Below are 27,795 nucleotides of genomic sequence, written 5' to 3'. Positions count from 1 at the left end.
ACTATAGTTCATGAAAAGAGTATATTCTTTTATTGTTTTTGTTCATACATGTTAACTTTCAACTTTCGGTCATAAAATTCAATAAATTTGATTCCTTAATCATAAAAACTTGCTTTACACATTATTTACATGTCACCAAAGTCTACAGCCATATAAAACATCACAAAGATTTGACTGCACGGTACCATCACACAAGAGGAGAGAGCTATCAAGTAACATACATTCAAAGATTAATTTGTAGATATGCACAGTGTGTTTGGCACTGTTTATTAACAATACCACCCTCTCTTAGGCATTAAGCCTTAGTCACAATATACCACAATTTGCTATTCGCATCAACACCAGCTTTCAAACTTTGTAACTAATCATTTTTAAGAAACAAAACAAAACCAGAATTGGGACTGGAATTCAAACTCTCTGACTTTTTGCTATGCTCCACCTGAGCTGCCATCTACAATGTAGGTCTTGGTAATTTTTCCATTATGGGTACTGTCAGGAGGAAACAACTTAAAGACAATATCCTTCAATAGCTATAAAGACAAACAACACCTTTCTTTAAAATAATCAGTTCTTGGGAGTGCAAACGGAGCCCCAATGATGAGTAACTAGTGCTAATTTTGGCAGAAATTCCAGAATGACCGATGCCATTCAAATTGTGGAGATTGTACCAGTGAGGAGAAGGATCTGGAATGCCTATATCTGAATTCAGAATCCTTAGCAACTTGTTTCACGGGTCTTCCCTTAGGACGAAAATAGACTCGGGTCACAGGTTAAAGATTCACTCTGATGTGCGACACTACACTGCTACAAAATGGAAGAAAATAAACTATGAAACCTTTAGTGACTTTGGCTATATCCCAGCGGGTAATTTATTTGACTAATTTCATTTTAACATAAAATTTCTTCACTTCAATTGGGCTGATTACATTTAATTCATTAAAGCTATACACATTCCAAATGTTTAAAAAATGACATGTTTATAAAAGGCATAAATTCAATCTTAAACTTAGGCCAAAAAAAGCCTCAATACAACATGAATCACAGTACAGGGGAACAGAAATAAAAAATTCTCTAGTAAAGTTTAGAGATATGCTGTAGCTTCACACAAAACTTTCAGCAATAAACTGACTTAAAAAAAAAAAAGTCTTGCAATGTTCAAAAGAACTATGAAGTGCAAAGTAATATCACTAAACCAAAATTTAGTTTAAACATTTTATTTCAAGTATAATTTTAAAATCATAAATGGGGTTTTGAAATCCAAAGTTGAAACGTTTATTCTTCATACCTTCAGATTCTGACAAGCAAGTCCAGACCTTGCTTTCCAAATCCAGTCTTCTCTGTCATTTTTCAGACTTCTGAAACCTAGTATTTAAACTTCTCCATTCTAAACGTACAATTTTAGATAACTCTTATACATCTGTTGATAAGATTTTTCTGAAAACAGTCCATCAAATATAAAGAATGGTTTCTGTCTAAGGATCAGCAGTGAGGAAAGAAATATTAAACACCTACCAAAAAATCACTTATTCATTTAAAAAAATAACAGAACCAGTGCTGTTCTCTGTCATGAAAGAGAACATGTAAAATTAAATTACTTTGTAGACTTTGGTAATGTTTTATTACCTACGCAGGCCTCAATCTCACTTAAAGATCTTTTATACAAAGTCACCATCAGGATTTACTGAGCAAAAACCCTGGGTATTAACATGGTCCTAAATGCGATTCCAAAAAGGAACAGGTTACTTTTGAGGAAAAGAGCTGCCTTGTAATTTCCCTCAAATGCTTATTTTAAATAAACATAGTTAATGGAAATATTTTTTAAGTAACTTTGGATACTATGCAGCACACTGTCCATCAAACAAAAATGAAAATCCAAACTCTGTCCTTTTTTATGAAACTTTCCCCCTTTACTTTTCAGATTACAACTTCTTTACCTTTTATGAACTGCCTAATACTTAAATTTTTTAATTTCTGCATTTCAGTGTAGTGAGAGTTCTTCTTAAAGTGGTCTTCACAACCCAGAACAAAGACACCAGATCAACACTCTCCAGTCACATTGTCTGACAATAACGATGAGATGAAATGGACGGGTATCTGGAAACAGGTATTCCTTCTGCTTCAATGTTGAGCAAGTTTTTAACATGTGAGCAACATGGAACTCATTCCTCTGGAAATCCCTCAAACTCAGAATGCTTCCATTTAATAAGTCAATATATTATTCTTAAAAATTAAAGTTTGGTCACCAGGAAAGACTGAAAAAAAGTATTCCCCTCCCCCCAAAATAACAATCCAATAGCTCTAAACACCCACTCATCTCCCTACAAAAACAGGGAAATAGTTGGGGCTGAAGGCTTTAAAACTGAAATTTCAGCTCCTCTAACATTACTGCTATTTGCTCAAAGGAGCAAGTCCATGTATTTCCTTCTCCAATACTTCCCATTTATAAGTTTATTTCCATACACACACGCATGCGCACACACACACACTCACACATACTTACTCTCAAGTAAGACACTTTTTTGTGTTTGTTGATAAATTATAAGGATTATGAACTAGGTGTGTACAGGGTTTCATAGGTGCTTTGTAAACATCAGAGTCACTTGTGTCCTTTTCTCCAAAAGCCTGAAATCAAATTATGCAACCAGTGATGGCTACTTTCCCAGACGCTGTTCACATGCTGCATACTGACGAAGGGCAGAGAAAAAGTCCTCATATCTGATGTTTAGGTGGGAAGGCAAAGAGCTGAAAAGGAAGCACAGGGGGAAAGAAGCAATTAGATGACATACTATGATTTGAAGGGGGAACCAGAAGGGTAATGACCAAAAAGAGTTTAAGGACAGAAGAAAGTAAACTATAAGCATAGAGAATGTAAACCATTTCTATTAAATGATTGTTAACTGTGCAACAGTTCAAGTAAAAAATAATCTCATTCCACCAGAGAAAAGCAACTTGTAGTGAGAGGTTCAGAACCTCTGAAAGCATAAGTTGGATTAATGCAAAACTGGAGATCTATTTATACAGGATTTCAGTCAAACTTACTTCAAGAGCTTTCTGTCAGAGGAAAGCCAGTACTACCTGAAATGTTTCTGAAAGCCTTTCAAGACCTGGCATTGGCTGAGGAGCACAGCATCCCTGCACCATGACAGGCTGAAGCCATGTGGGGAGTAACCATAAATGAGCAGTGTCTATCTCCACCACTCCGGCTGCTCAAGGGGTCAATGGCAGTGTGAAGGGGAGGGCTTTAAAGGCAGAGTGAGCACACAGCCGGAGGGTCCCCCTTTAAGTGTTTTGTTTTTTTTAAATCCTCACCTGAGAATATGTTTTACTGATTTTTTTAGAAAGAAGAAGGAGAGGGAGAAGGAGGGGAAGAAAGGGAGAGCGGGCAGAGAGAGAGGGAGAACGGAGAGAGAGACAGACAGACATTGGCCAGCTGCCTCCCATACGCACCCTGACCGGGAATCAAACCCACAACCCTCTTTGGTGTATGGGATGACGTTCCAACCAATCAAGCCACCCGGACAAGGCTCCCCTTTAAATATTTTAAACACTTAAATAATTTTCAATAATTAACATCTTTTTAAAAACCTCTATACAGCTTTATGGTGATGCTTTGGAAATTCCAAGAGGTATGAGAGCCAAACACCTGGTTATTGTATGAGAGCCACACTCAGAATTCCAGTCACACGCACCACGAAAAGGATTCAAGGAGCCTACCATGAGCGAACCGCCTGCCCGTGTTCTCTCTGGCCACACTTCATCCTTCCTTCCCCAGACCCCAGCTCTGAGCTGTAACTGACATTTAATCTGTCCCCACTTCACTTCCTTCCCCCTTAATAATCTCTGCTAGCGACCTTCTATCTTCTTCACTCTACTGGAATGATATCCTCAAAGGACAAATGGAATGATTCTTCTTGCTAATGCTTGCTTCAAGTGTCCTCCGCAAACTACCCACTTTCCTACATCTTCCTCATTTTGCCCTTTATCAACAGTCTCATTCCTGTCACTCCTCAAGAAGCACGTAGCACCACCACCCGCAGTGCCTCAGAAGTAGTGGTATTATTTCCTGCTCAGCTTTGTCAGGGCCCCACCCTTCTTCTCCGTATTATGATTAAGACATTTTTCCTGCCATCAGGATGCTTGCGGTCTGGTGGACAAGAGACAAATACAGAGCAAACCTCAATATAATACAGAGCTACACCAGACATATGTACAGAGATCCATGAGAAAGCCTGTTACGTGCTAAGTATCTGGTGTCCATTATCAGATTTAAATTCTCAACTCTGTGTCTAACTGCCCATTTTACAAATATAGAGAAGTTTAAATAGGTTTCCAAAGTCATGTTACTGAGCTGCATAGCAAAGATTCTAACCAAGATTTGTTTTAAGACACACTCTTCCTTCCAAACTACTCCCAATGTCACAAAGTGGCACTGTTACCTTTTTGGATCTCACCTGAAAGGCACCCAAAATGACTTGGAAAGCTCTAGAGAAAAATAGACAAGAGAAATATATACCTCCCTAAGGAAACCCAGAGTCTGGAGATTTGAGTTCTAATTCCACTTTGAGACAAGCCTGAGTGATGTCTCTTCCCTACTTTCCTCGCCTGTAAAATGAGGAGGCTGCATCAGATGATCTATAGCCCTTTCTGACTCTAACATACTACATGCTCTTTTCTGCCTCTTTGACACCTTTCCCCTCCAGGCCCCGAGCTGAAGCATTTGACCCCTTGGTACTGCGCTCCTCTGTGTACACTTTAGAGAGGTCCTGTATTCTCAAGGCTCACTACTTCTACTTCCAAGATACTGACACTCCCCACATGTTCATCTTTAGCCTGACTTTTCATCCAAGCACCAATTCTACACTTTCTTCTGCCCTCCTACATGTTTCCATATGAACAGACTATGGCCTCAAAATCAGCTTATTCCTGAATTCAACATCTCCCCTTCAAAAATCAATGTTCCCTTGGCTTTTCCATTTCTCTCAATAACACCGTAATTCACCTGGTCACTTAGGCTTAAACTTAGAGGAGTCATTTAATTTCTTCTCTATTTTCACAATTAGTGAAGTGCTAGGCCTGCAATTATACTTGATAGGTAGTTCTCATGAGAGATAAAATTTGTAGTATTTTCCTCCTAAAACGTAGAATTTAAATATATTTTAAGGCTCCTAAGTCTCTCCTTTATTTTAAATCAGCTGTTGACAAATACAGCCCAGGAGCGAAGACCTGTTTTTATACATAAAGTTTTATCAGAGTGCACTCAAACACAGTTGTTCACAGGTGGCCTGTGGTTGTTACTAGCCAATGTTGAGCAGCTGCAACAGAGGAGTCATTGCAAGACCCCGCAAGGCCTAAAATATTTACTACCTGACCCTTTATACAAAAAGCTTACCAAGCTGCTCGAAATAAGCAATTTCATTCTCTTCACTGTATTCTCCCCTAAAGTATAGCTATGGTCCCTTCACTTGTGTTTTACCTCATTCTTTCCCAGATCCAATCTATTCTATTCCACGGTTGCCAAACAAATCTTCCAAGATCACCATTCCGGCATTATCCACCGGCTCAATGGTTTCCTTCTGCCAGTCCAAACAATTATACACATTCCTTCTGCTGGTATTTAAAGCGTTCCCAACATCTACACCCCCAAATTATTTTATTTCACCTCACACTATCTAATACTAACCCCCTGTTCTGGTGTGGCCAGTCCCCTCACTATATCACTAAAACGTGGTGTTCACTGCCCTGCACACCTGCTTTTCTTTTTTCCCCTGCCCATCCCCTACACTTCTTTTTCTCTAGTTACAAAAATTCTACCCATTTTACATACTCCAGATCAAATCACATCCTTTCTATATAGTCAACAGCTCTGGCCTACAGAGATTTCTCACTCCTGATCTCCTATGATAACTGGTGTCAATACCAAACATTTGCACAACCATACTCTCTCTGTGTCTGAGCATTTATATGTCTTTATTTTACCACTGATACTATGAAATACCTGAGGGAAAGAATTCAGCATTATAATTTTTTGGGAATTCCCACTAAACCTGGTACAGTGCTGGGCCCCAGAAACTCTTGCTGAATTGAAGCAAAGTCAGTACATTTTTAATTACTTACATAATCTCAGTCAATCTGATGTGCCAGGGAAGAAAGCCTAATGTGCTCTCCACAGGACCAAACTTCAATACTACATCAGGATCAGGAAAACCATTTGAACCTTGAAAAGAAAGAAATACACACGAACTTAACATGCACTGCTTACAAATAAAATGACCAGGGGAAAACCCTGTTCCTCAGATCGGCTTCTTGTGCTTTATTAGTTCTCTTCAGACTTACGTATCCATACCCTCATCCCACTGCCCAACATATACTTTAATATCTATGTTATCTCCAAATGTAGAAGTTTTCTGTAAAGTTCATTTAACTGTATTGATTACCTGATAAAGAAGGGTAACCCAATTCCCACCCTAAACCTACTAGCATCCCCCAAATCCCATCTATCTTTCAAGTCTCAAGTGTTCTCACAGCATCCTGGGAACCACACTGCTTTAAGGAAACAAATGCTTTTCTGGTCAGAGTTAAATAACTTCAAATGAGAAGAAACTTAAAAAGTAACTACTCTTCTTTCTACCCCCATACCCTTATTTTATAACTAAGGAACCAGAAACACCAACTCCCAACTATACCGTACAAATGTTTTCAATGTTCCCCAGAGCCCAAGCTCCCTAGAAGGGGAAAAGGAGACAAAGACATGGCCGTTTTTTGCTTTACAGCCTGGCTTGAGAAAAAAAGGGGATAAAGATATCTGAGCTGCTGTAAGATAAATTTTAAAATAAAAGTCACTGGTATAAGAGAAAACATGCTACAATCCAAGAGACACAGGACCCAACGTTTTCTAATAACCTCAGTTCTGCCCCTAGCTTTCTTGTCACACAAGCTCTCCAGGGCTTAGTTCCTTCACTTGTTAAATAAGGAGACTACATTAGATGGCACCCAGTAGTAATAAAGAATTATTTTCATAACAGAGTGTCTTTAAAAGTCCATGTTGGCAGAGTGAATGGACTAAGTAAAAGAACACATATTCCTCTGCCTGATGAAAAAGCAAATACTTTATTAAAAAATAATAATAACAAGAAGGGACTAACAGGTAATAGTGTTATGAAGAAGGTGATAAATCCTCTCAAAAATTGGACAAAACCAATCACTTAAGGGCACTGGATATTAACCAGAAGGAAATTTTTATTCTTTAAAAAAACAAAACAAAGGAGTACCAGCTAGAGTTTCAGCTTAAGAATGGTAAGAATCTTTGGCCTTTCTGCCTGGGAATGCTCCCAATGCTCATACCTCTACCTGCAATCAGTTGGAGAAAACCATAGTTTTACCAGCACAGGACTGACAGCAAAAACTAGCAGGTTTGCTGCTTGTAGCCAAAAGATATGGACCCAGTTTAGAATTGGAGGTTGTCAGCAGGAAGGAGGGGGCAATGGTGAAAACCTATGGTTTTGTTAGCTCAAAGTGTCACACTCAAAGGGATTGACAAGCTGACCCTAAAATGTATATGAAAATGCAAAGGACCCCAAGTAGCAAAAAATAAACTTTGAAAAAAATATCAAAGTTTAAAGATATACACTACCTGATTTCAAAGCTTACTATAGTAGGGTACAGGAACCAAGGAAGTGTAGAATTATAAGAAAAGAATATAGGCCAACGGAAGAGAATAGAAAGCCCAGAAATAAACTCACAGACTTACGATAAACTGATTTTCAATGAAGGAGCCACAGTAAAAGGGGAAAAGGTTAGTCTGTTCAATAAATGGTGGTAGAAGAAAAACTGGCATCCTAAACCTCACACCATTCAAAAAGCTGGGTCAAAATGGATTACATATTTAAATCTAACAGCTAAAGCTATAAAAATTCTAGAAAAAACATAGGAAAAAATAATTGTGACTTTAATTAGGCAAAAATTTCTTAGATATGACCCCAAAAGCATGATCCACAGAAGAAAAATTGATAAATTGGATTTCATAAAAGTTAAATAAAACCATTAAGAAAAAGGAAAGGTAAGCCATATCTTATCTTAGTATAAAAGATTTATACCAAGAATATGTAAAGACCTCTTAGAATTCAATAAGCCAACAACCCATTAAAAATAGGCAAAAGATTTGAACAAATGAGAAAAAGCATGTGAAAAATGCTCAATATCATTAATCATTAGGAAAAAATGTAAATTCAACCACAATGAGATACTATTTATTACACACCTACTAGAATGGTTAAAAAAATAAGAATAAGAAAAAGGAAAAAGGAAAAAGGAAAGAAAAGAAGAAAAGAAAAGAAAAGAAAAGAAAAGAAAAGAAAAGAAAAGAAAAGAAAAGAAAAGAAAAGAAAAGAAAAGAAAAGAACAAGCCTAACCAATACTATGTCTTGTCCAAGATGTGGAGAATCTAGAGTCTTTTACTTTGCTGGTGAGATGTAAAATGGTACAGCCTCTTTGGAAAACAGTTGGCAGTTTCTTAAAAGTTAAACATTCACTCACCACACAATCTAGCAATTTCATAATAAGTTATCTACCTAAGAAAGAGAAAAGCATGTCCACATAAAGACTTGTACATGAATGATCATAACAGCATTACTCAAACAAACCAAATGACATCAACAAAATGTAGTATATCCATAAAATAAAGTACTATTCACCAATAAAAAATAATGAATTACTAACACATACAATATGAATGATCTTCAAAAATATGCTGAGTAAACACAAGTCATAAAGGCTATATATTATATGATTCTATTTATATAAAATTTCTAGGAAAAGCTAAACTATAGTCACAAAACAGGTCAGTAGCTGCCTCATGCTGGGGGTAGAAGAGGAGAGGTTACTGCAGTCACAAGAGAACTTTTGAGGTGAGTTATTCCGAGGGCTTTCTTCTGTGAAGTTAATGAGTTAACTTACAGATTGTGCGCATTTTCATTTATCATCGGTCTACAACTCTTGAAGACAACACCTGGGCTCAATACTTTCGCACTTCTCCAAAATAAATGAGTAAGACAGAAAGTATGTGAATGAACAAAAATGTACATCTAAAATTGTATGGCTGTGTAGAAGTTATCAGTGAACATGCACTTGTTATAACTATTGCCTTTCTTCAACAGGGTCAAGGACAATGCTCCAAAAAGGGGGACTATAAAGTGAAGGCCAAAAGTTCCTCGGGAGCTCTAGAGAGAATACGCAAACTGAAGGCCTTTATATAAACAGCTGAAGAAAAAAATAAAATGCTGTATTTGGTATGAAAGGACAAATAGAGTGGTATGATTGGTATATCGTAATAGAAGGAACCCTAAAAAAGGAGTCATGGATGACAGGAAGATTACATTCTTGGGACTGCTTCCTAAATAACTATTAAGTTCAAACTTAATAGAGTTCAAACTAAAAGGAAAGGGGGGGGGGTGTGATATTATAGTATAATAAAAAAATATACATATTTGGTCTTGTCCCAGTTTCCTGGCACAGAGCTCCTAAAACCCTAGGCATTTCCAGAGTGATAGGGGTAACGAGAGTATCTTTTGTTATTCATAAGCCCCTTTCAACCACAGCAGAGTTTGTTAATAAGGTAACTCTTGGTAGGCCCCTAGATAGCTTCAGGATAGGGGCCAATTACCAGAGGAATTTAACCATGTGATTAGAGGCTTATAACTTTCAGCCACCAACCTCCAGGTAGGAGAGAGGGGCTGGAGACTGAGCTCAATCAATAATGGCTCATGATTTAATCAATGGTGCCCAGGTAATAGAGCTTCCATAACCCCCTACAGGACAGGATTTGGAGAACTTTCCAGGTTGGTAAACACAATGAAAGTGGTGTACCCAAAGAGAGCATGGCTACCTGATACCTATACCAGAGGTGCATTAACTCCCCAACTCCCCGCCACAACCTTGCCCTGTATACCTCTTATATTTGGCTTTTCCTGAGTTGTATCCTTTGTAACAAATGGATAAACATAGCTGCCTTCCTGAGTTCTGTGAGCCATTTTGGCAAATTATCAAACCTTAGGAGGGAGTCATGGGAACACCTATTTATAGATGGTTGATCTGAAGTACAGGTGGTCAGAGAACTGCAACTAGCATCTGAAGTGAGAGTGGTCTTGCATGACTGAGACCTGGTAGAATCTAACTGTGGGTACTTAGTATTAGAATTAAAATAAATTGTTGGACACCCAGTTGGTGAATTAGAAAATTCATCGTTGGTATAGAAAAACATCCCAGAGGATGGAAGGGTAACAAGCAGAAGTCCTCTTTTTAAGAATATCCATCACTCCCTGCCCCAAAATCCTCTTAGGTCCCCTCCTTTACCAGTAAGTCCTCATGCAAGTGAGTTGACTACAAATTTTGTTATCTCAAAACCTTTTTCACATAGGATCTTAAACTTCAGAAACAACACTTATAACAACAACAAAAACAACAAAATCAGGCTTTAAAATGTGAAAGGAAACCTAGATATTCTTCTTCATACTGTATTTAAGGGAAAAAACTAAAAACAAATATGTATGACTTACTAAGTAAACTGTCTAACATATGCACATCCAAATCTGTGGATTTCTTTTGCTGCTGGGCTACTAACTGGCAAAATTCCTGAGCAGCTCGCACAATATCTGCTTTTCCATCTTCTGCAGACAGGACCTTCACTGCCGATTGGCAATTTAAAACTGGAGGAAAACACAAACAAGACATTATAAAAACACCCTCTTCCAGATATATTTCAAAATCAGTTTCAAGATATATTAAGTTCAGACCCAAATAAAGGTACATTTCTTAAAGGACACAAGAATCATTTAAGCCCTTCAATTTCCATATCAAAACATACTTAAGCTTACTTTCCTCTGAAAGGACCCACACACATCACATTTGTGTATGTATTTATATACTGCCTTCTTTGTAAAGTACTCAAAATGACCTTATACCTGCGAATAAATCCTCTGGCAAATAGGAATTTTAATTATAGGGTAAATTACAATTTCTGTAAGTCTAAAACAGCATCTACAATTATATTAGTTAGTAGTAACAAAGGATCAAAGACAAAAAATGTCTTTTAATAGATGTATTGTCTATAACACATACCCACCTTATCAAATTTATGATTCTATCCAAGATATTTTACAACTGACAGGATTCTAGATAATGATAGCAATGCCAAATTCTTGTCTAAAGAGATTCCCGCCAACCCCACATAAAAACCATTTCAACATTCCTAATCTAGAAATGTGTTCACTCTTTGGATTCTATTTTGAACAAGTTAGAAAATCTGCCTGGTTCCTGGTGGCTTATGAGTTAAATAAAATCTTTAACATGTTTATTTTTTAATATCTATGAAAGTGATGATTTTACCTTTTTCTGAAAATTATTAACAAACTTAATAAAGTCTAAATCTGATGATTAAAAATGGTGACAATAAAGGCTAACAGGGTGAAATGAATGATTAAATGAACAAGTGACAGAATTTGCCTTGAACCATAAAACATGTCTGCTTGTGTTAGATATTCAACCTAATATTCAGGCTTACCTTGATCATCTTTGTCATTACTATTTGCAAACTCTGTTGAGTATTTGGAGCAATCTAAGCCCAGAAGTTCCTGCTGCTGTTTTAAAATTTCATCCATCAATCTGGAATTATTTCTTTTGAAAATACCTTTTAAAAAAAACACAACAAGTAAATCCCAAATAGGGTAATTTATCCTCTTTAATAAATAGTGTATATTTGCTGTGAAAACAATGCTGGATCCAGAACTGAACAAATGCGAAATGTAGTGATGACTAATTCTAAACTAGAATTCTGAAAGGAAATTATAACAATAGAACTTGGTTAACATAAGAACCTAGCTTCAGGCTAATGTCCAAAACAAAACAAAACAGAGGTAACTATGTGGTATCAATATAAATATGATAGAAATTTAGACCTAGAAAGAAATTTTAAGAGATTTACTCAACAACTTTATTTACAGATTATGAAACTGAGACCAAATGTCCTCAAGGGTCTCGTCCAAGAATTTATAAACTGCAGCAGTGGTCTACAGTACCTATCTTCCAAATTCCTAGCCTCATATAATTTCCTTGCAGATTTACTATGCATATTCAAAACTATAACCTCAATTTGATTAGTTTTTTTAATGGTAGAGGGGCCAATATGAATTATGTAAAAAGTAGAAAATAGATAACACTAACAAAATTTAGTAAATTCAGCCCTGGCCAGGTAGTTCAGTTGATTAGAGCATCATCCCCATATGCCAAGGTTGAGGGTTTGATCCCTGGTCAGGGAACAGGCCAGAATCAACCAGAGTGCAGAAATAAATGGAACAACAAATCAATGGTTCTTTCCCTCTCCCTCCCTCTCTGTCTCTCTAAAAATATCAATCAATCAATAAAATTTGAAAAAGAAAATTCAACGAAGTATGGACATATGCCATGTAAAACTGATCTGATTCTCCAACCATGCACAGGAAAGTTAAAAATTTATCATGCCATCGAGAAGGATGAAGGAACGATGTGACATACCTTTAACATAAAGCTAATATAAAGAGCCCTAACTAAAAACAAATGACAAGTTTTGGTTATTTTCAGAGAAGTCTACCTTCTAGTGGCCATTGCTTTTTTGGCCTTTACCAAGTGTTCCTCTCAGTCAGATATGATTTTAAAAGAGTTCAAAGATTAACTGGGAGAGAGAACATAGTAAATATATAAAAATAGCACAGAAGCTGCTTAATATGCTTTATATAAATACCAACTTGGTAGTATACATGTAATAGCAGTTCAAAGACAAAAGCAGTCTCCATTGGTAGGTAAAAGGCTTTAAAAAATAAGCAACACTTGAAAGAAGAAAATGGAAAGGACATTTAGATGGAGAAAATGCTTAAGAAAAAACATGGAATGCTCAAAAGACAGACAAATGCTGCCGGTGCAAAGGATCTGAGAAAAGGGGCAAGGGGGCAGTCCTAATTTTTATTTCATTTTGTCTGCTCAATGGGTAACCAACAATTTCTGAGCAATGTGGAATGTGTGGAAATCTATTTCTTCAAGAAAATTAACCTGGTAACAGTACAGAGAAGGCCAGTAAGCAGACTACTGCAGAAGTCTATACATATTTTGATAAAGCAATGGAAAAGGATTCACTACAAAGGAAGAATTGATAGAATAAAGAGATGACTTTAATTTAGAGATGAACGCAGACATTTCCATGGCTTTAATCCCTGGTATTAGAAAATGAGAACATCTCTTTGTTTTAAGTAGAGAAATTTTACAAAGAGAACTGGTTTGAAGGAAAAAAGTTTACTTTTACATAGCTGATGATAGAATATTTGGATAAGAGTTTATTGTAAAAGTAATTAAGAGACATGGGGGAACAATGTTCAAAAGAGGTTGTCATGTGAGTACCACATGGGTAGCAATCTTACCTGTTTTTTTTACTGGGAGCCAGCATAGTGCCTGGTACAGAAGACACTCAACAAATAAACATCTACTAAAAGAAGATGACAAGTCAGAGACTGGCTGGGGGACTGGGAAAGGCCTCTTTAGGGCTAAGCGGCTTTTCAGCTGGCCCCTGAAGAATTAGGAGAATTTTCTAGGTGTGAGGATGGAAAGGTAGCATAACAAAAACGGAGACGGGGATGTAAATATACATTCAGGAGTCATCCTCCTTAAGGCAAGAGCGACACACAGAAGAAATAATAAACATAATTTCCAAAGGTAACGGAGTATGCATGGAGAAGAGCAGAGGGCTAAGAATGTCGCTCCCTAACAAAGACCACAATCATTAAGACTCTCAGCTGGGAAAGATAAAGGAGAATATTTTGTAACAACTATGTCCAGATCAAGATTAAACACAACAAATATATTCCCAAACACAAAGAAAATTCTTAAGGAAAGTGATTTATATCAGGAGCTATTTGGAAGGCAACTATGCTCACCACCTTAACACCAACATCAACTCAGGAGCTATTTGACTAGCACTGTTTAGAACAGTAATGCTTGTTTAGTAACACAGGTGTATAGAATATAATCATTAGCCTCAAGTCAATAATAAAATTCACATGTATTACACAAAAATAGCATATAAACTTTTGATACAGGCTTACAACGGTTGCTGGGTTTCCAATTTCCTATGCAAAAAAATAAAAAAAACTTAGACCACACTTTGGTCTATATCGTAGTTATAAATTGTGGAAGGCATACAAATTTCAAAATTTAAAAACATCAAATTTCTACAACACTACTGCCAGGACATAAGTTTATTAAAAATAAAATGTTAAATAAATCTATTTACCTTCCCATCCAGATTAAAATGGGAAAGCTTTTCAGAAACTTGCTCTCTCCAGTACAATGATGACACTCTTCATCAGCAAAATGGTCCACACTTGTGCCTTTATTCTTTCCTTCTCAACATTTCTGAAGCATTAACACTGACCACCCTGCTTCCTTCCCAAAATCCTATCCTCATTCAAGCTTGTCTGAATGTCCTCTCCCTGTTCACCTTTCAATCAGCTCCTTGAACGGCCCCTTCTCAATTTGCACTACATGCTTTTCCTCTTTCCAACACCCTCCCATCCCCCATCCAGTCCCAGTCCCTGTCCCTATGTCAGTCTTCTCTTTCTGCCCAAGCACTCCTCCTTCTCTGACCCTAGTTACTCATAGGATTTTAAAACCACTCCAGACCAGGACAGGGTAAGATAAGTGATGCAAAATTTAAGGGGTTGCCCAAAGCTCAGTAATTAAGATAAACAATAAATTAATGCAAAACATCCATGAACAAAACATTAAAATTTTAAGTAAAAACGGGATTAGCATTTGGTTCCTATCATTTCCAGTTCATTCAAACATCTAACCCTACCCAAAAGTTCTGTAAGCATCTGAAAATGAACACATCTAAAATACAGCAGTTTATATTTTAAAGCCCTTGTATTACATCAAGTTAAAAAAAAAGGAGAGAGTGAAACTTGTATGCATTTAGGGACAAGGCCTGGAAGAGAAAAGGCAATATGAAAACAGTAAATATAGAAGGGTGGTGGGAAAACAGGTGATTTAAAATCTTAACTGCTGTTTATATAACTAATAAATAAAAGAAAAGCTTAGCCCTTCTTCTTGTTCTTTTTCTAATAAAAGCATCACTACTTGCCCAGTCACCCCAGGCATCTTCTCTACTTTCTAGCATATCACCACCACCTCTTCAGTCCCCTATGAATATGCAGAATCCACATACTCTTCTACAGCAATGCTTCCTGTACCCATTTCCTCTTGTCCATCTGACATCATTGTATTTAGCCCAGTTATTAATTAACTGGAAAGGAACAAAGGGAAGGCCAAATATTATAGGCATGCCCATAATAAGGTCTGGGTGACGTAGGGAAGATGATTACCTGTCAGTCACACCTGAGAGCCAGAATAGGCGTGGTCACTCCAAGTGCAAAATGATTTGAGCTACAGAAGCTCTAGAACAAAGGAGTTCCCCTCTCTTGCTCTCTTGGGACTCCTGTTGCAGGGAGGTGTTCTCACACTCCTGCATTGTCCACATGGCTCAGGGCCATGTGAACCCCACACAAAATGGACTAATGGACTATAACTAGTCTGATGCTACACGGGACTGTCTTTGCTCCACTTTGGAATGGAAACTGAACACTGGCTTTGCTTTTAGCTCTGCTGGATCCCCAACTGCACTGTTCCCACGGCTGGTTTAAGGGAAATGGGACTTTGCAACCTGAGGGATATAATACCATCTAATAAAGCTTTCTACCACATCTTACTGTCCCGTGGTGGACTGGGGAAATTCTTATTCCAGCGGCACCCCAAGAATCTCACTCTCACTACTAACGGAAAAGGGCAATTCATGCAATTCTCTGATAACACATTGTCCCCACTGTTTCAAACAACAATCGTCTTTATAATATTACAACCACCTTCTAATGCATCTTTCCTGCCCCTTCTCATGTATTGCTAGACTGACTACAAGATTAATCTTCTCTGGGTACATCTTCAATCCTGGCATATTCCAACTTTATTATCGTCAATGGCTCCCCAAATACTGAATGTATTAAGAACAAGCTGCTCAGATCAACATTAACATTCCAGCCTATGCTTCCATACTTGGTGGGAAATAATTTATACTTATGAAATAAATTAATCTTTCTATTTCTCTATAGTACCATATTGCCAGCAAGTTAGATTGCCTTCTATTTCTCCAAAAACACAGGAAGTGACACCAACTGTGAACCTTTGTTATGTTACCTATGCAGCCCCACACCTGTAAAATTCTACTAATTCTTCACAGGCCAGCTGAAATGTCACTTATCCTCAATCCACCAGCCAGATGTGCCCCATTCCTCCTGACTCTCACCCCCTCCAAATACACACATTTTGTTTACACTCCTTAACAGGCCAATATTGTACATTTTATTACAGTTACAGTTTAACCCCAACCCCCACCCACTAAACTGTACTTTGTTGTGAACTTGTCTAACTCATCTCTTTTCCCCTAGGGCACCTTCCACATAGCAGGAGTTCAATGTTTATTTAATAAACTGAATTATCGGTGCACAAAATGTCACCTAACAACAGCAAAACCTAAATGAACATGTCACTGAATGGAATTTTTTTTTTAAATTTCCGGGAACTTCTCACAACAAAAGCAGATACTTCCTTATTGCACACAGACAGAAATTCTGTTAAAAAGGAGGAATATCACTCAGAGACATAGTTAAAAAGTATCTTTTATAAAGGCTTTCATAAAGTTATTTTAAATAGAACGTTTGTCTTGGCTGATTTGGATAAGGAGATGAAATTTAAAAAAGTATAGTGCCTGAGAAATGCTAAATTCACAGATAAAACAGATTATCAGCAAGATGACTCCTGATACGTCATAGCCTGACCCCCATCCAGAAATCTGATTATATTACGGTACTTATCTCACTTACACATAAGCAAGATTACAACCTTACAGCTTTCTTCAGGATTTAAAGTCCACATACACACTTTACATGATACACAAGAAATGCGACAAGATGTAAGTGTGCATTGGACTGAGACAGGCAATTCCTCTAACAATACTAAGTTTATGTGAAGATTCCTTTTCTCATATCATAATTCATCTTGTTTGCTTTCATAGAATCTAAACTAAAGCCAAAATGATATGATTAAAGTAAAGAAACTATCACAGAAGTCATTTTATGTAAAAGGAGGCTGAGACTACATTCATTCAGGAATAAATGATCTAAGAGGAAAAACATGCAAATGCTCAGATTTTTTAGAAAACTGTGTTTTACAGAATTATATAGTAATGAGCTACAAGCATTATTCCATCCCATCCTTTTATAGATGAGGAAATAAGACCCATAAAGGTCAAGCAATTACCCTTGGTCAAGAGTCTTAAGAGTTTAGCGTGAAATCCAGGTCTCCTGGTTTTTAATTATTCAGTTCAGTGACTATTTCTAACACAGATAAAGAATGATGAATCCAGTTTACTATTAAATTTTGAATTCTCCCCTCAAAAAAGTTAAACTTCATAAAATAAAACTGACCTTTTCACAAATGAAAGGTATCTTTTGAAAAAGGTTCCCCAGGGCTAACAGATAATTCTTTAAGAATGTCTTGGGACTATAAATTAAATTTTTGCAAAAATGATTTAAAGAATTTTACATTATGTTTTGTTGCTCTCTCAATTTCCCAAGTATAAACTATGTGGAAATATATATAGAAAAGATAATATGGAAGAGCCAAAAATATTTAAAGCACACACATGCACACAACCACAAAAATCTACAGTTTCCATGAAAGAATAAAATATTAGGCTAGGAAAGCTGGGCCTTAGAAAGGCTACAATGTTTTTGACATTCCCTAATAAACACTATATACTTTGAGGGCCAAATGTAGTTCTTTTTATATTCTAAAAAATACCTCTCTTAAATTCTAATATTAAAAACTATGTAAGATGTTCAGAGTTTAGAAAATAAAGGAATGTCCCCTAATCATCCATCCACTTTACCATTATAACACAACTACTTCTAGTTTTAATATTTCCTAGTCTTTGTCCACATGCATGTGCAGTCCTGCATACGTGATCATGCAATTCTGTATCCTGCTTTTTTCACTTGTATAACATGAATCCTTCCTTGGTGCTAATCTCATGATTATTTTAACAATTGCATTTTTAACAGGAAAGGCCTTACTGATTTTGTTCAGCTCTTAAAATATAAAAATCAATACTTCCTCAGCTGAAATCATTACCATTAAAGATACCACACATATTCCCTTAGCATTTAGGTTTTCACAATATTCAAGAAAAAGAAAAATGCCAATGTAACTGGTGAGCACAGAAATTAAGTGCAAAGAGGGGAATTATCAGAGATGTAGGCAAAGGTCTTAACCTGAAGGGGTCTGTGAGCTTTGGTAATGAGCTCAGAAAACATTTCAAGTACAATAAGAAGCCAGTGATTGAAGGTTCATAGTTTGAATAATGTTATCCAAAAAAATCACTTTGCTGGTAGGTGAAGAATGGATTATACAGTAGTCCCTTTTACCCATGGTTTTGCTTTCTGTGTTTCAGTTATCTGCAGTAAACCATGGTCTGAAAATACTCAATGAAAAATTCCAGAAATAAATAATTCATAAATTTTAAATTGCTACCTTTCTGAGTAGCATGACATCTCAAGGCATCCCATTCCATCTGCCCACAACTGTAAATCATCCCTTTGTCCAGCCTATCCATACTGTTAGTCACCTAGCAGTTGTCAAGGTTACCAGATAAGTTATCAGAGAAAGAGACCACATTCACATAATCTTCATTTCAGTATAGGGTTATTATTCTATTTCATTATTAGTTCTTTTTATTAATCCCTTACTGTGCCTAACTTATAAATTAAACTTTATCACAGGTATGTACAGTAATGCACTGGTTAATGATGTTTTAATTAACGACAGACCACATATAAAATGGTAGTCCCATAGCCTAAAACAGATTATAAGCAAAAAGTTTGATTGCGATGCTGAAAGAAAAGGCTGGACCTTACCAAGATGTTGAATTTAGCTGCTCTGGCTAGTTTAAATAAAAAAGGAGACTCGGCACGCCATCCAGCCCCGGTATCTACTCATGACTAGGGGCCAGGAGCGGGCCAGGAGCTGGCCAGGTGGGGAGCCCAGGAGCATGCCCTGCCAATCCCTGCAGAGACACAAGCACACACACTCCTGAACACACATTCCCTTCCCTTCCCTCCATTTCTCTTTTTCTTTCCTCCCCTTCCAGTTCCTCTCTCTCCCCCTTCTTTCTCCTCTCAAGCTTTCTCTCTCTGGGTCTCTTTCATCTGTTCTCCTTCCTCCTGACATCCACTCTCCTTCAAAGGGAACCTCCCTCTAATCCTCTTCCTGCCCCAGGTATACACACACATACACACTTTCTCTTTTATACTGAATTTTTACTGCATCTTTTCTGCTTAGGTATATTTAGATATACAAATACTTTCCACTGTGTTGCCATTTCCTACAGTATTCAGTACAGTAGCATGCTGTACAGGTCTGTAGTCCAGGAGCAATAGTCCATACCATTTAGCCTAGATGTGTAGTAGGCTATACCATCTATATTTGTGTTGGTACACTCTACGATGTTTATACAGTGATGAGATGACTAATGACACATTTCTCGTAACATATCCCCGTTGTTAAGTGACACGGCTGTATGCATATTAAAATATATATATAGGGTTTAGTACTATCTGCAGTTTCAGGGGGTGTTAGAATGGATCCCCACAATAAGGGGGAGGGGTGGTCCAGTATAGGGGCCAGAATAGAAAGGAAGACAACCAGGAGACTAGAGCAATAATCCAGGCAAAAGATAGTAATTCAACCTTGGGTGGCTGCAATGAAGTACCAAAACAAGTAAAAAACTTCAGATATTTTCTAGCAGTAAGACCAAGCAGGCCTGTTGAAAGACTGCAGGTGGAACATGATGTAGAAAAAGACTTACGTATAACATCTAAGTTTATAGTTTGAGCAATGGTTGGGATGTAGTAGTATTTAGTGAGATAGGAAAAACTGAGAGCAAGGCAGAGGTCAACAAACTACTGCTAGTAGGACACAGCCACATGGCTGCTTTCTGGCTACACCAGCAGAGTTGAGTAGTTGAAACAGGGACCATATAGCCCACTAAACCTAAAATATTTTCTAGCTGACCCTTTAAGAAAATGTTTGTGGAGCCCTGATCTAGAAGACAAAGCAAACAACAAAAAGACAAGCACATACAAACAGCACAAAACTCTAGGACATCCCAACATTTAGAAGTGGAGCAAATGAGAAGCCAGATATAAGGCTCAAAAGAAACAGGCAATGAGATGGGAAGAAATCCAGCCATATGTGATATCACAGAAGCCTGTAGACAAAATATTTCAAAGAGAGGGAATTAAGTATACCCTATCCACCTATTTGATTATATACGGTATTCGGGTACCTTACTGGAGCCTTTAAAAGTCTCTAGTATATTAGTTAAAATGATATTTTAGAATGATATTGGTTTCAATATCTAGACTACCTATACCATACTATGGCATCTACACATTAACCAGGTCATAAAGCCATGACCTAATATTTTTTCAACGTAACACCAAGTAACAAGGAATTTAATTAGACAAGTGTTCAATCAGCAAATCTTATCTGTATCCCTTAAATACATCTAACATCAAGTATTTATAAGGACAAGGGAAGCAAAGGGGAGAAAAGTGAGATAAACACTGAAATAAAATCTCTTAGTTAACAAAGCATCTCTCCAACTACAGAATCAAAGTAATCTTTGTAAATAAGTGCAGTCATTGAAGCAGCCTACTTTTCTTCTTTTTAAACTGGACATCCATGGAAGTTACCTAGTGGTTACCCTCATTTAATTCTCTAACAACCAAATTATAACACTACTGGAGGCGAACTTCAGAGAGGAAAACATATATTATATAAAGCAATTATTTAAGATAAAATTAAAAAACTGCAATTAAAATTTTAGATGAATTAAGTAGTCGTAACAAAATAAATCTTATAATCCATTAAATAGCTTTACTTCAAGGGCGCCCCAGGATACCTCATAGAAAACAATTATACTGGAACTAGCATGTAGCAATGGAACAGAAATGTGTAATGATGGCATTGTATAGCAGGATGAGTGCTGGGTTTTCAGTCCCAGCTCTTTGGCAGAAGAAATGTGTAAAATGAACAAGCCTCGTGGGCTTTCTGTCTCTGGTTGCACACTTAAAAAATGCAACTATCGCCCAGCCGGGCGTGGCTCAGTGGTTGAGCGTCGACCTAGGACCCAGGTGATCGGGGTTCAATTCCGGGTCAGGGCACATGCCTGGGTTGTGGGCTGCAGCCGATCAATGACTCATCATTGATGTTTCTATCTCTCTCTCTCTCTCCCTCTCCCTTCCTCTCTCTGAAATCAATAAAGATATATTTTTTAAAAATAATAAATAATAAATAAATAAATAAATAAATAAATAAATAAATAAATGCAACTATCTTCAAAGACTCTGCTCACCTGACAAATAAGTAGTTTAATACAGAGCAGGAGCTCCATAAAGTTAAATTTATCTGATTAAAAAAGGAAAGTGATTCCTATGACTCACAGGATGAACATTTACAATAGTGGTATGAAGAAAATTCTATCTGCCTTTAAATATATTTTACCAATCATTTCTATCATCTGTAGATAATGCCACTTTACCAAGGTTCTCAGATGACCTTACATAATAAGGAATAATAAAAGTGATTGCATTGTGGTCATCTTCTCTTACCAGTAAAAGTCTTACCAATAATAGTTAAGTAAAAGCTTTGGAATAAAGTCTGGTTCAAATTCTAGATCTGCTCCTTGCTAGATATGAGGTATTGCTTTCTAAGTCTCAGTTTCTCAATGTGTAAAACTGCTAGTGATTTAACGTACCTCTTTGCATAGTATCTGGTACGTAGGAAGCGTTCAGCAGAGTAATTATTGCCATTAAGTAAAAGTTTATTTTCATACATTGATCAAGTAGTATGGTAAAACAGAAGGCTACTGAGAGAATGAGGCCACTTCAAAAGTTAGAACCTTCCAAAGACAGCAAAACTAGTGGTGGAACAGTCGAGAGAGGCCATCTAGGAGGTGCTAATCAGAATGGACACACAAGACTCTGACAGCCTCCCAACAAGGAGCTGGCCCTTTGGCAGAAAAAGGAGCAGAGGACATTCCAGAATGCTAAGATAAGTGTGAAATTCTGTGCTAGAAGTGAATCATGCATAGGTAAAAATTAGAAATAGAATGCTCCTTTACATGAGTTACCCAATAAGGGAAGCCAGGTACACTAGTTTGCATTGTTCGGTATATTAAAATGTAATTCTCATTTATATTTCGACTTTTAATACTTCCGGCAACTCTGTATTTCAAAATAAGAAAAATAAAACTTAATAAAATCATATCTGCCAACAGCATGTGTCAGTGTGCCAAATAAATAAGGAAAAAGCTATGTTCATTTTCCTCCATTATTTTAAGGCTTCTGGGTAGAATTTGTGTTGAGAAACAACTTATAACTCAGCTCACTATTCTTATTACAGAAAATGCAGTCTTCCTTTCAATTCAAGAAATACATACTGACTACATGCGCAGCACTAGCTACACTCTGTAGCAGAAACAAAAATGAGGATTGATAGCATCTGAGGAGCTTAGACTCTAGGAAGAAAATTCAGGCACACATACATACACCAAAACTTTACAAAATAGAGAACAGAAGGACCTTTAGAGATGTACAAAGTTCTAAGGAGATTCAAGGATAGATAGAACAAGATTAGGAAAAAAATAGTAGAGAACGACTACCTAAGAGGTGACAGTTAGGATGGACTTACAAGGATCAATAATACCCTTCTGACAGGTAGATAGGCATTTACCAGGAAAAGGAGAAGAGAACACTTCAGGAGGAAGGAACATCAAGTAACCGAATTATGGAGGGAGCAGAGGTATACGAATACTGGGAAACAAATTGGGACAGTTGGCTGCACACCGAGCAGATCTCTGCAGTGGGTGAACATTCTGTACGCCCAAAAACATTTTGTAAGACACCACTATGGAAGTGACACTAAAAAGAGCTACAAAATGGATTTCTTTTGTCTTCTACCGATTCTCACATAGAAGTCAATACCATAGTCTAGATCAAACTTATCCTAAGTAATATTAAGACCCACCCCGATTATCCTCACTCACGAAAAAAAAAAATGAAGGATGAATAATTCGATGTAAGACAAGTAACAGGGAGATTTGTGTTAGGGTCACACTTTAGGATACAAATGCATCATAAAGATCATTTGATAAAAACAGAGTTGCTCAGGTCCCGTTCCCTAATTTAGTCTGATCAATCACGGTGCTGAATCTGTATTTCTTACAAGAATCCCCAATGACTCACTCACAGATGGTCCTTGTTTTGAAAATACTGCCCTGCAGCAAGGTTCCCAGCAGGGCACCAGTAGAGCTGGGCAATATGAACAGGTTCCACCACTGAAGATAATAATACATATCCAGATACCCTGGATCTAGGGATATTTGAGGTGAGACCTAGGCAAGCATAGCACCCCTGTGGCTATTCAACCAAAAGCCCCAAACTCCAATTTTTATACCATCCCAATTTCTTGAATTATAATCATGTAGAAAAAACAGCTTAGTCTCCCTCCATACTAGAATTCTGAGCTTAAGAAATTCCTGAGAAAACTATTCTAATTTGTGAAGCATAAAAGAATTACTGGCAGAAATTATTATAATCAAGTAATATTGCAGGCAGATGAAAAGGATCAGTTTGCTGGCAGGAGTCAAACCACGGGAAATATCAATGGATTTTTTAGTCTAAGGACTAAATATAATTTAGAGCAATTATAATCAGAATAAATATTCATTTAAAAACCTGCCACTAGTATTTATATATTTGCTTGTAATAAATTTTAGTAAATATCCCTAATTTGAGTGTAAACTCCTTAAGAGACACCATTTCTTATACTTCTTTGTATCCCAGTGCTTTATATCATGGAAGGTACTCAATAAATACGGCATTAGAATTTTTTTCTAAGTTAAATATCTATATAGAAATAGCTGAAATAAAAGTTTGCTAGGGAAAACTGAGTAAAGCTTTAGAATCTATACTTCCCCTGAAAAGTACAACTCTTCTCATATATCCACATGCCTTGCTCCCTTACACCTTTCAGGACCATACTCATTGTGAGTGGAAGACTGCTCGTTAGAGAATTCCAAGAATACACAGCTATCATTTCTACATCAGAGCAGGCTGGCGTTGTAGTACATTTTATAAATATTTAGCATTGAATTTTGCAAAGTAGTGGAGTAGGAGGCAGTTTTTCAAAGTTTTGATCCAAAATAAAATTAATCTGTCACTGATTGCCTTTAATATGCTGTCATATGGAAACATTTGAAATTATTAAATAAAGCATTATAAGGGGGGAAAAAGTCACTGTGGCTTTCCTAAGCCACTCCACTTAAAACTCCACCCCATCTCCACCACTGATTTTCAACATTTTATCCCCCTTCCCTGGGACAGTTTTCTTCATTATACTTATAATCTAATACACTACATATTTTGCTCATTTATAGTATTTGTCAGACTTCCACTAAAATTTAAGTTCCATGAACATAGGGACTTTTGTCTGTTTTGTTAACTGCTAAATACTCTTGTCTGGAACAGTGTCTGGTACTTAATAGATATTCAATTGTCACCTGGTAAATGAATGTATGAAAGACCCCATCAAATCAATAAAAACCAAGAATGGGTAAATGGAAAGTCTCTTATTTTATTTATTTTATTCAATGTTTTTTATAAATTACTGATTTTAGAGAGAGAGGAAGAGAAACATCAATACAAGATAGAAACACCCATTGGTTGCCTCCAGCACACCCCCCCCAAAATAGGATTTGAACCCACAACCTGGGTATGTACCCTGACCAGGTGCATAAGAGGACTCTCAACAACTGAGTCACATTGGCCAGCAGGGAAAGTCTCTTATTTTAGACAATGAAATTATTCCTTACCCCTTAAGAAATAACTAAAACAACTTTTATATTAGGACACAGAGTGCTCTCAGTTCATTCACTGAAAATGCTCTGTAAACCTCCTTTTTGTTGTCAGTCAGAACTTAGCTTCACTTCTTCCTTTTCATTACCAATGGTTTTCTGTTAGTGAATGACACAGGATACTTCTGAATTCAATTAGCAATTCAATAACAGGAATTTCGGGAACAAGGAAGTGTGGCAATATTATAACCTGCACTAGCAGGCAGTCACCCAAGTTAAACTAGTTAATTCTACATTTTCCTTTCCTACTAGAAGGTAAATGGCCCTTGCTTTAAAAGAATCACCTGGATAGAGTGATTCACTTTTAAGTCAATTCACCACATTGCTTAAACTTAAAGGATTCAACTAATTTCCATATCTGTTTCACTTATTTTGTTTCTCCAGGCAATGCATTTATCTGTTGCATTGCTTTCAGCAAAGACTGGGTGGCCTCCTAACACTCTCATCATTTCTATTCCTCTGCAGAGTTCTTTGGCAAGTTCCATGAAACGCTGACCCATGAGTATGTTCAACTTTACCCTACAGTGCAAGTCATCATTTGATGATGACAGGCTACATAGTCACCATATTACTTGCTGGATGCAAGAAATGTTATAATCAATCAAACATTATTCAAACACCCTGTAAGAGTTACCCAGATCTCAACCCACCCTTTCTGGGGAAGAAGAAAAAAAAACCCACAACCCACACTTAAACCTACCTAGCTTAAAAGATTTAAAGATTAAAATCAAGTTGTAGCTTCCGTGAAATTTAAGTTATTGAATAGAGAATAAAATCTGTAGTTTAAGTTACTGAACAAAGTAAAACATTGGTTTCTGTCCTTCATACCAATACTACTAAATCATTCTTTCACCAAATCTTTAAGGAAATTCCACTGCCTTCACGATTTGATTGAAACCCAAACATGACAATTTGAGCATTCCTCAAACTTTTCTCCTACTCATTCTGACATGTCCTGCTTAAATCTCATCTTTCTGCATGAACTTCTCAAGTTCCTCCATTCAGAGTTTCTCTTCTCCCTTTTCACAGTAGTTCCTTACTCCCAACATTTCTTGCTATTGACCATGTCACCTATGTGAGTATATATATGCCTAGTCCATGCAAGCCCCAGAGTCCATGGAATTAAATGTAAGATTCCAAGGACAGTGCCTAGCACGGTGCTTTAGGTTTGCAGCCACCTGATAAGTGTTTACAAAAATTCCCTATGGTGAAAATTCCCTCAATCAAAACTATGAGAAGACAGTTAGTGTCAAACACAGTGTGGGCCACTGAGGATCAAGGCTCCATCCCAGACCTCCCAAGACAGGGGACAGTTTTCTTTTCTCTCTATCCAGTCTCTCACATACTTTTCATAAGCTCAGTTCAAAAGCCTACTGGCCCCAACCACTCAGCTCAAGCATAAATCCCCCATAGCTTGACTTTGACCTAAGATCAGTGTCCTGAACCTCTCTGAAGAAACACTGTCGTGTAATACAAGGGCAAATGTGTAGAAAAGCACAGGCAGCTAAAACTTCTATTACTACCTTTGTGACTTTGGACAAGTCAGTGAATGTTGTGGATACTCCGCTCCCTCACTTGTGAAACAAAGGTATACAAATACCACTTACCTTCCTGGGGCATTATGAATAAGAACTATTTTAAAAACGTACAGACAGTTATTGAATCTAATTCAGGGACTTGGTGGGTGTTCAGGACAGCTTACTCTTCCTCGAAAGTGTTAGCACTGTAATTTGCACTTGAGGGACGCCGTGGGCGGTGAGCGGTGCGCGGTGAGCGCTGTGCCCCCGGCTACACCTGCGGGACCGGGGTCCCCGCGGCCCCAGCCACCCGGCCCCTCCCCGCGCCCGGCCTCACCTTGGTGGTCGTAGACGCTGATGTAGGAGATGCCCACGGCCATACACCACACCACGAGGCTTGCGATGTCCGAGAAGCTGGTCTCCTGCTCCTCCTCGGTGATCACCAGGCCCATGTGCACCGGCAGCTTCTCCAGGGAACGGCCGTCCGCACGCCAGCGCAGCCGGGGGTGGGTGGCGCCGGGGCCCGGCCCCCCTCGGTGCCGGTGCTGCCGGTGGTTCCTGCCAGCAGCCGGGGGCTTGCGGAGCGTGAAGCCAAGTGGCGCTAGGACCGCGGCGGAGGCGGCGCGGCAGCAGCGCCGCCAGATCCAGTTCCAGGTGCCGAACCGAACGCGGAGCCAGTAGGTGAACGTGCGGAGCAGGCAGAGCAAAGCGTGCAGCACCCGCCACACCAGCTCGTACAGCCCCGTCATACTCCCGCGGCGCCAGGCTGCCCCTGCCCTCCCACACCCGCGGCGCGACGGCGTCTTATCTACCCCTGCGGCCGCCGCGGGCCATGGTTCCGCGTCCCCCCGTCCCCGGCGCCCGAGCCCCTCTCCACCGCCAACACCTCACCTCGCCCCCGCCGCCATCTTCCTCCTGCCTGGGCAGCCCCGCCCCCGCCAGCGCACAGACGGTCCTGATTGGTCGGCGTGGAACTCGGACGTGGCTTCTGGGTTCCAAGAACCGGCCGGGCCCGGCGCCGCGAGGGAGAGTGCGCGCCGGAACTAGGTGGGCGGGCGGCTGAGTCTGCCCCCTCGTGGTCTGGAGGAGTAGAAGCGGACGCCACTGACTGCGATGCGGGGCCCAGAAAGGGGCGTGTCGTCTCGGTAGGAATGGGTGATGCAGGGACGCAGCGTC

At 38.3% G+C, this 27,795-nt stretch overlaps 1 protein-coding gene across 1 annotated transcript; it reads right to left on the bottom strand.

The window, feature by feature from the left end:
* Positions 1–7: 7 nt before the first annotated feature.
* On the bottom strand, positions 8–27,562 carry NUS1 (NUS1 dehydrodolichyl diphosphate synthase subunit). The gene is made up of 5 exons (XM_081139708.1): positions 26,957–27,562; positions 11,555–11,680; positions 10,551–10,700; positions 6,115–6,214; positions 8–2,742 (listed from the first exon to the last, which is right to left on the bottom strand). Exons 1-5 carry the CDS (start codon positions 27,366–27,368, stop codon positions 2,652–2,654), a joined length of 879 nt encoding a protein of 292 aa, XP_080995834.1. The 5' UTR covers positions 27,369–27,562; the 3' UTR covers positions 8–2,651.
* Positions 27,563–27,795: the final 233 nt, after the last annotated feature.

This window comes from Miniopterus schreibersii, assembly GCF_964146895.1.
Source record: "Miniopterus schreibersii genome assembly, chromosome: 6".
Classification (NCBI taxonomy): domain Eukaryota; kingdom Metazoa; phylum Chordata; class Mammalia; order Chiroptera; family Miniopteridae; genus Miniopterus; species Miniopterus schreibersii.
Note: the sequence above shows the minus strand (reverse complement) of the source record. Positions and strands in the feature narration are given on the sequence as shown.

Bases quoted from the DNA above. Each gene is read 5' to 3' on its own strand.
- NUS1 (XM_081139708.1), bottom strand. From the start codon at position 27,368: ATGACGGGGCTGTACGAGCTGGTGTGGCGGGTGCTGCACGCTTTGCTC. The intron at 11,681-26,956 runs GTGAGGCCGGGC...TTTTTTTAAAAG, and splicing joins CAGCGTCTACGACCACCAAG to GTATTTTCAAAAGAAATAAT. The intron at 6,215-10,550 runs GTAAGTCATACA...TTTCTTTTCAAG, and splicing joins TATGTTAGACAGTTTACTTA to GTTCAAATGGTTTTCCTGAT.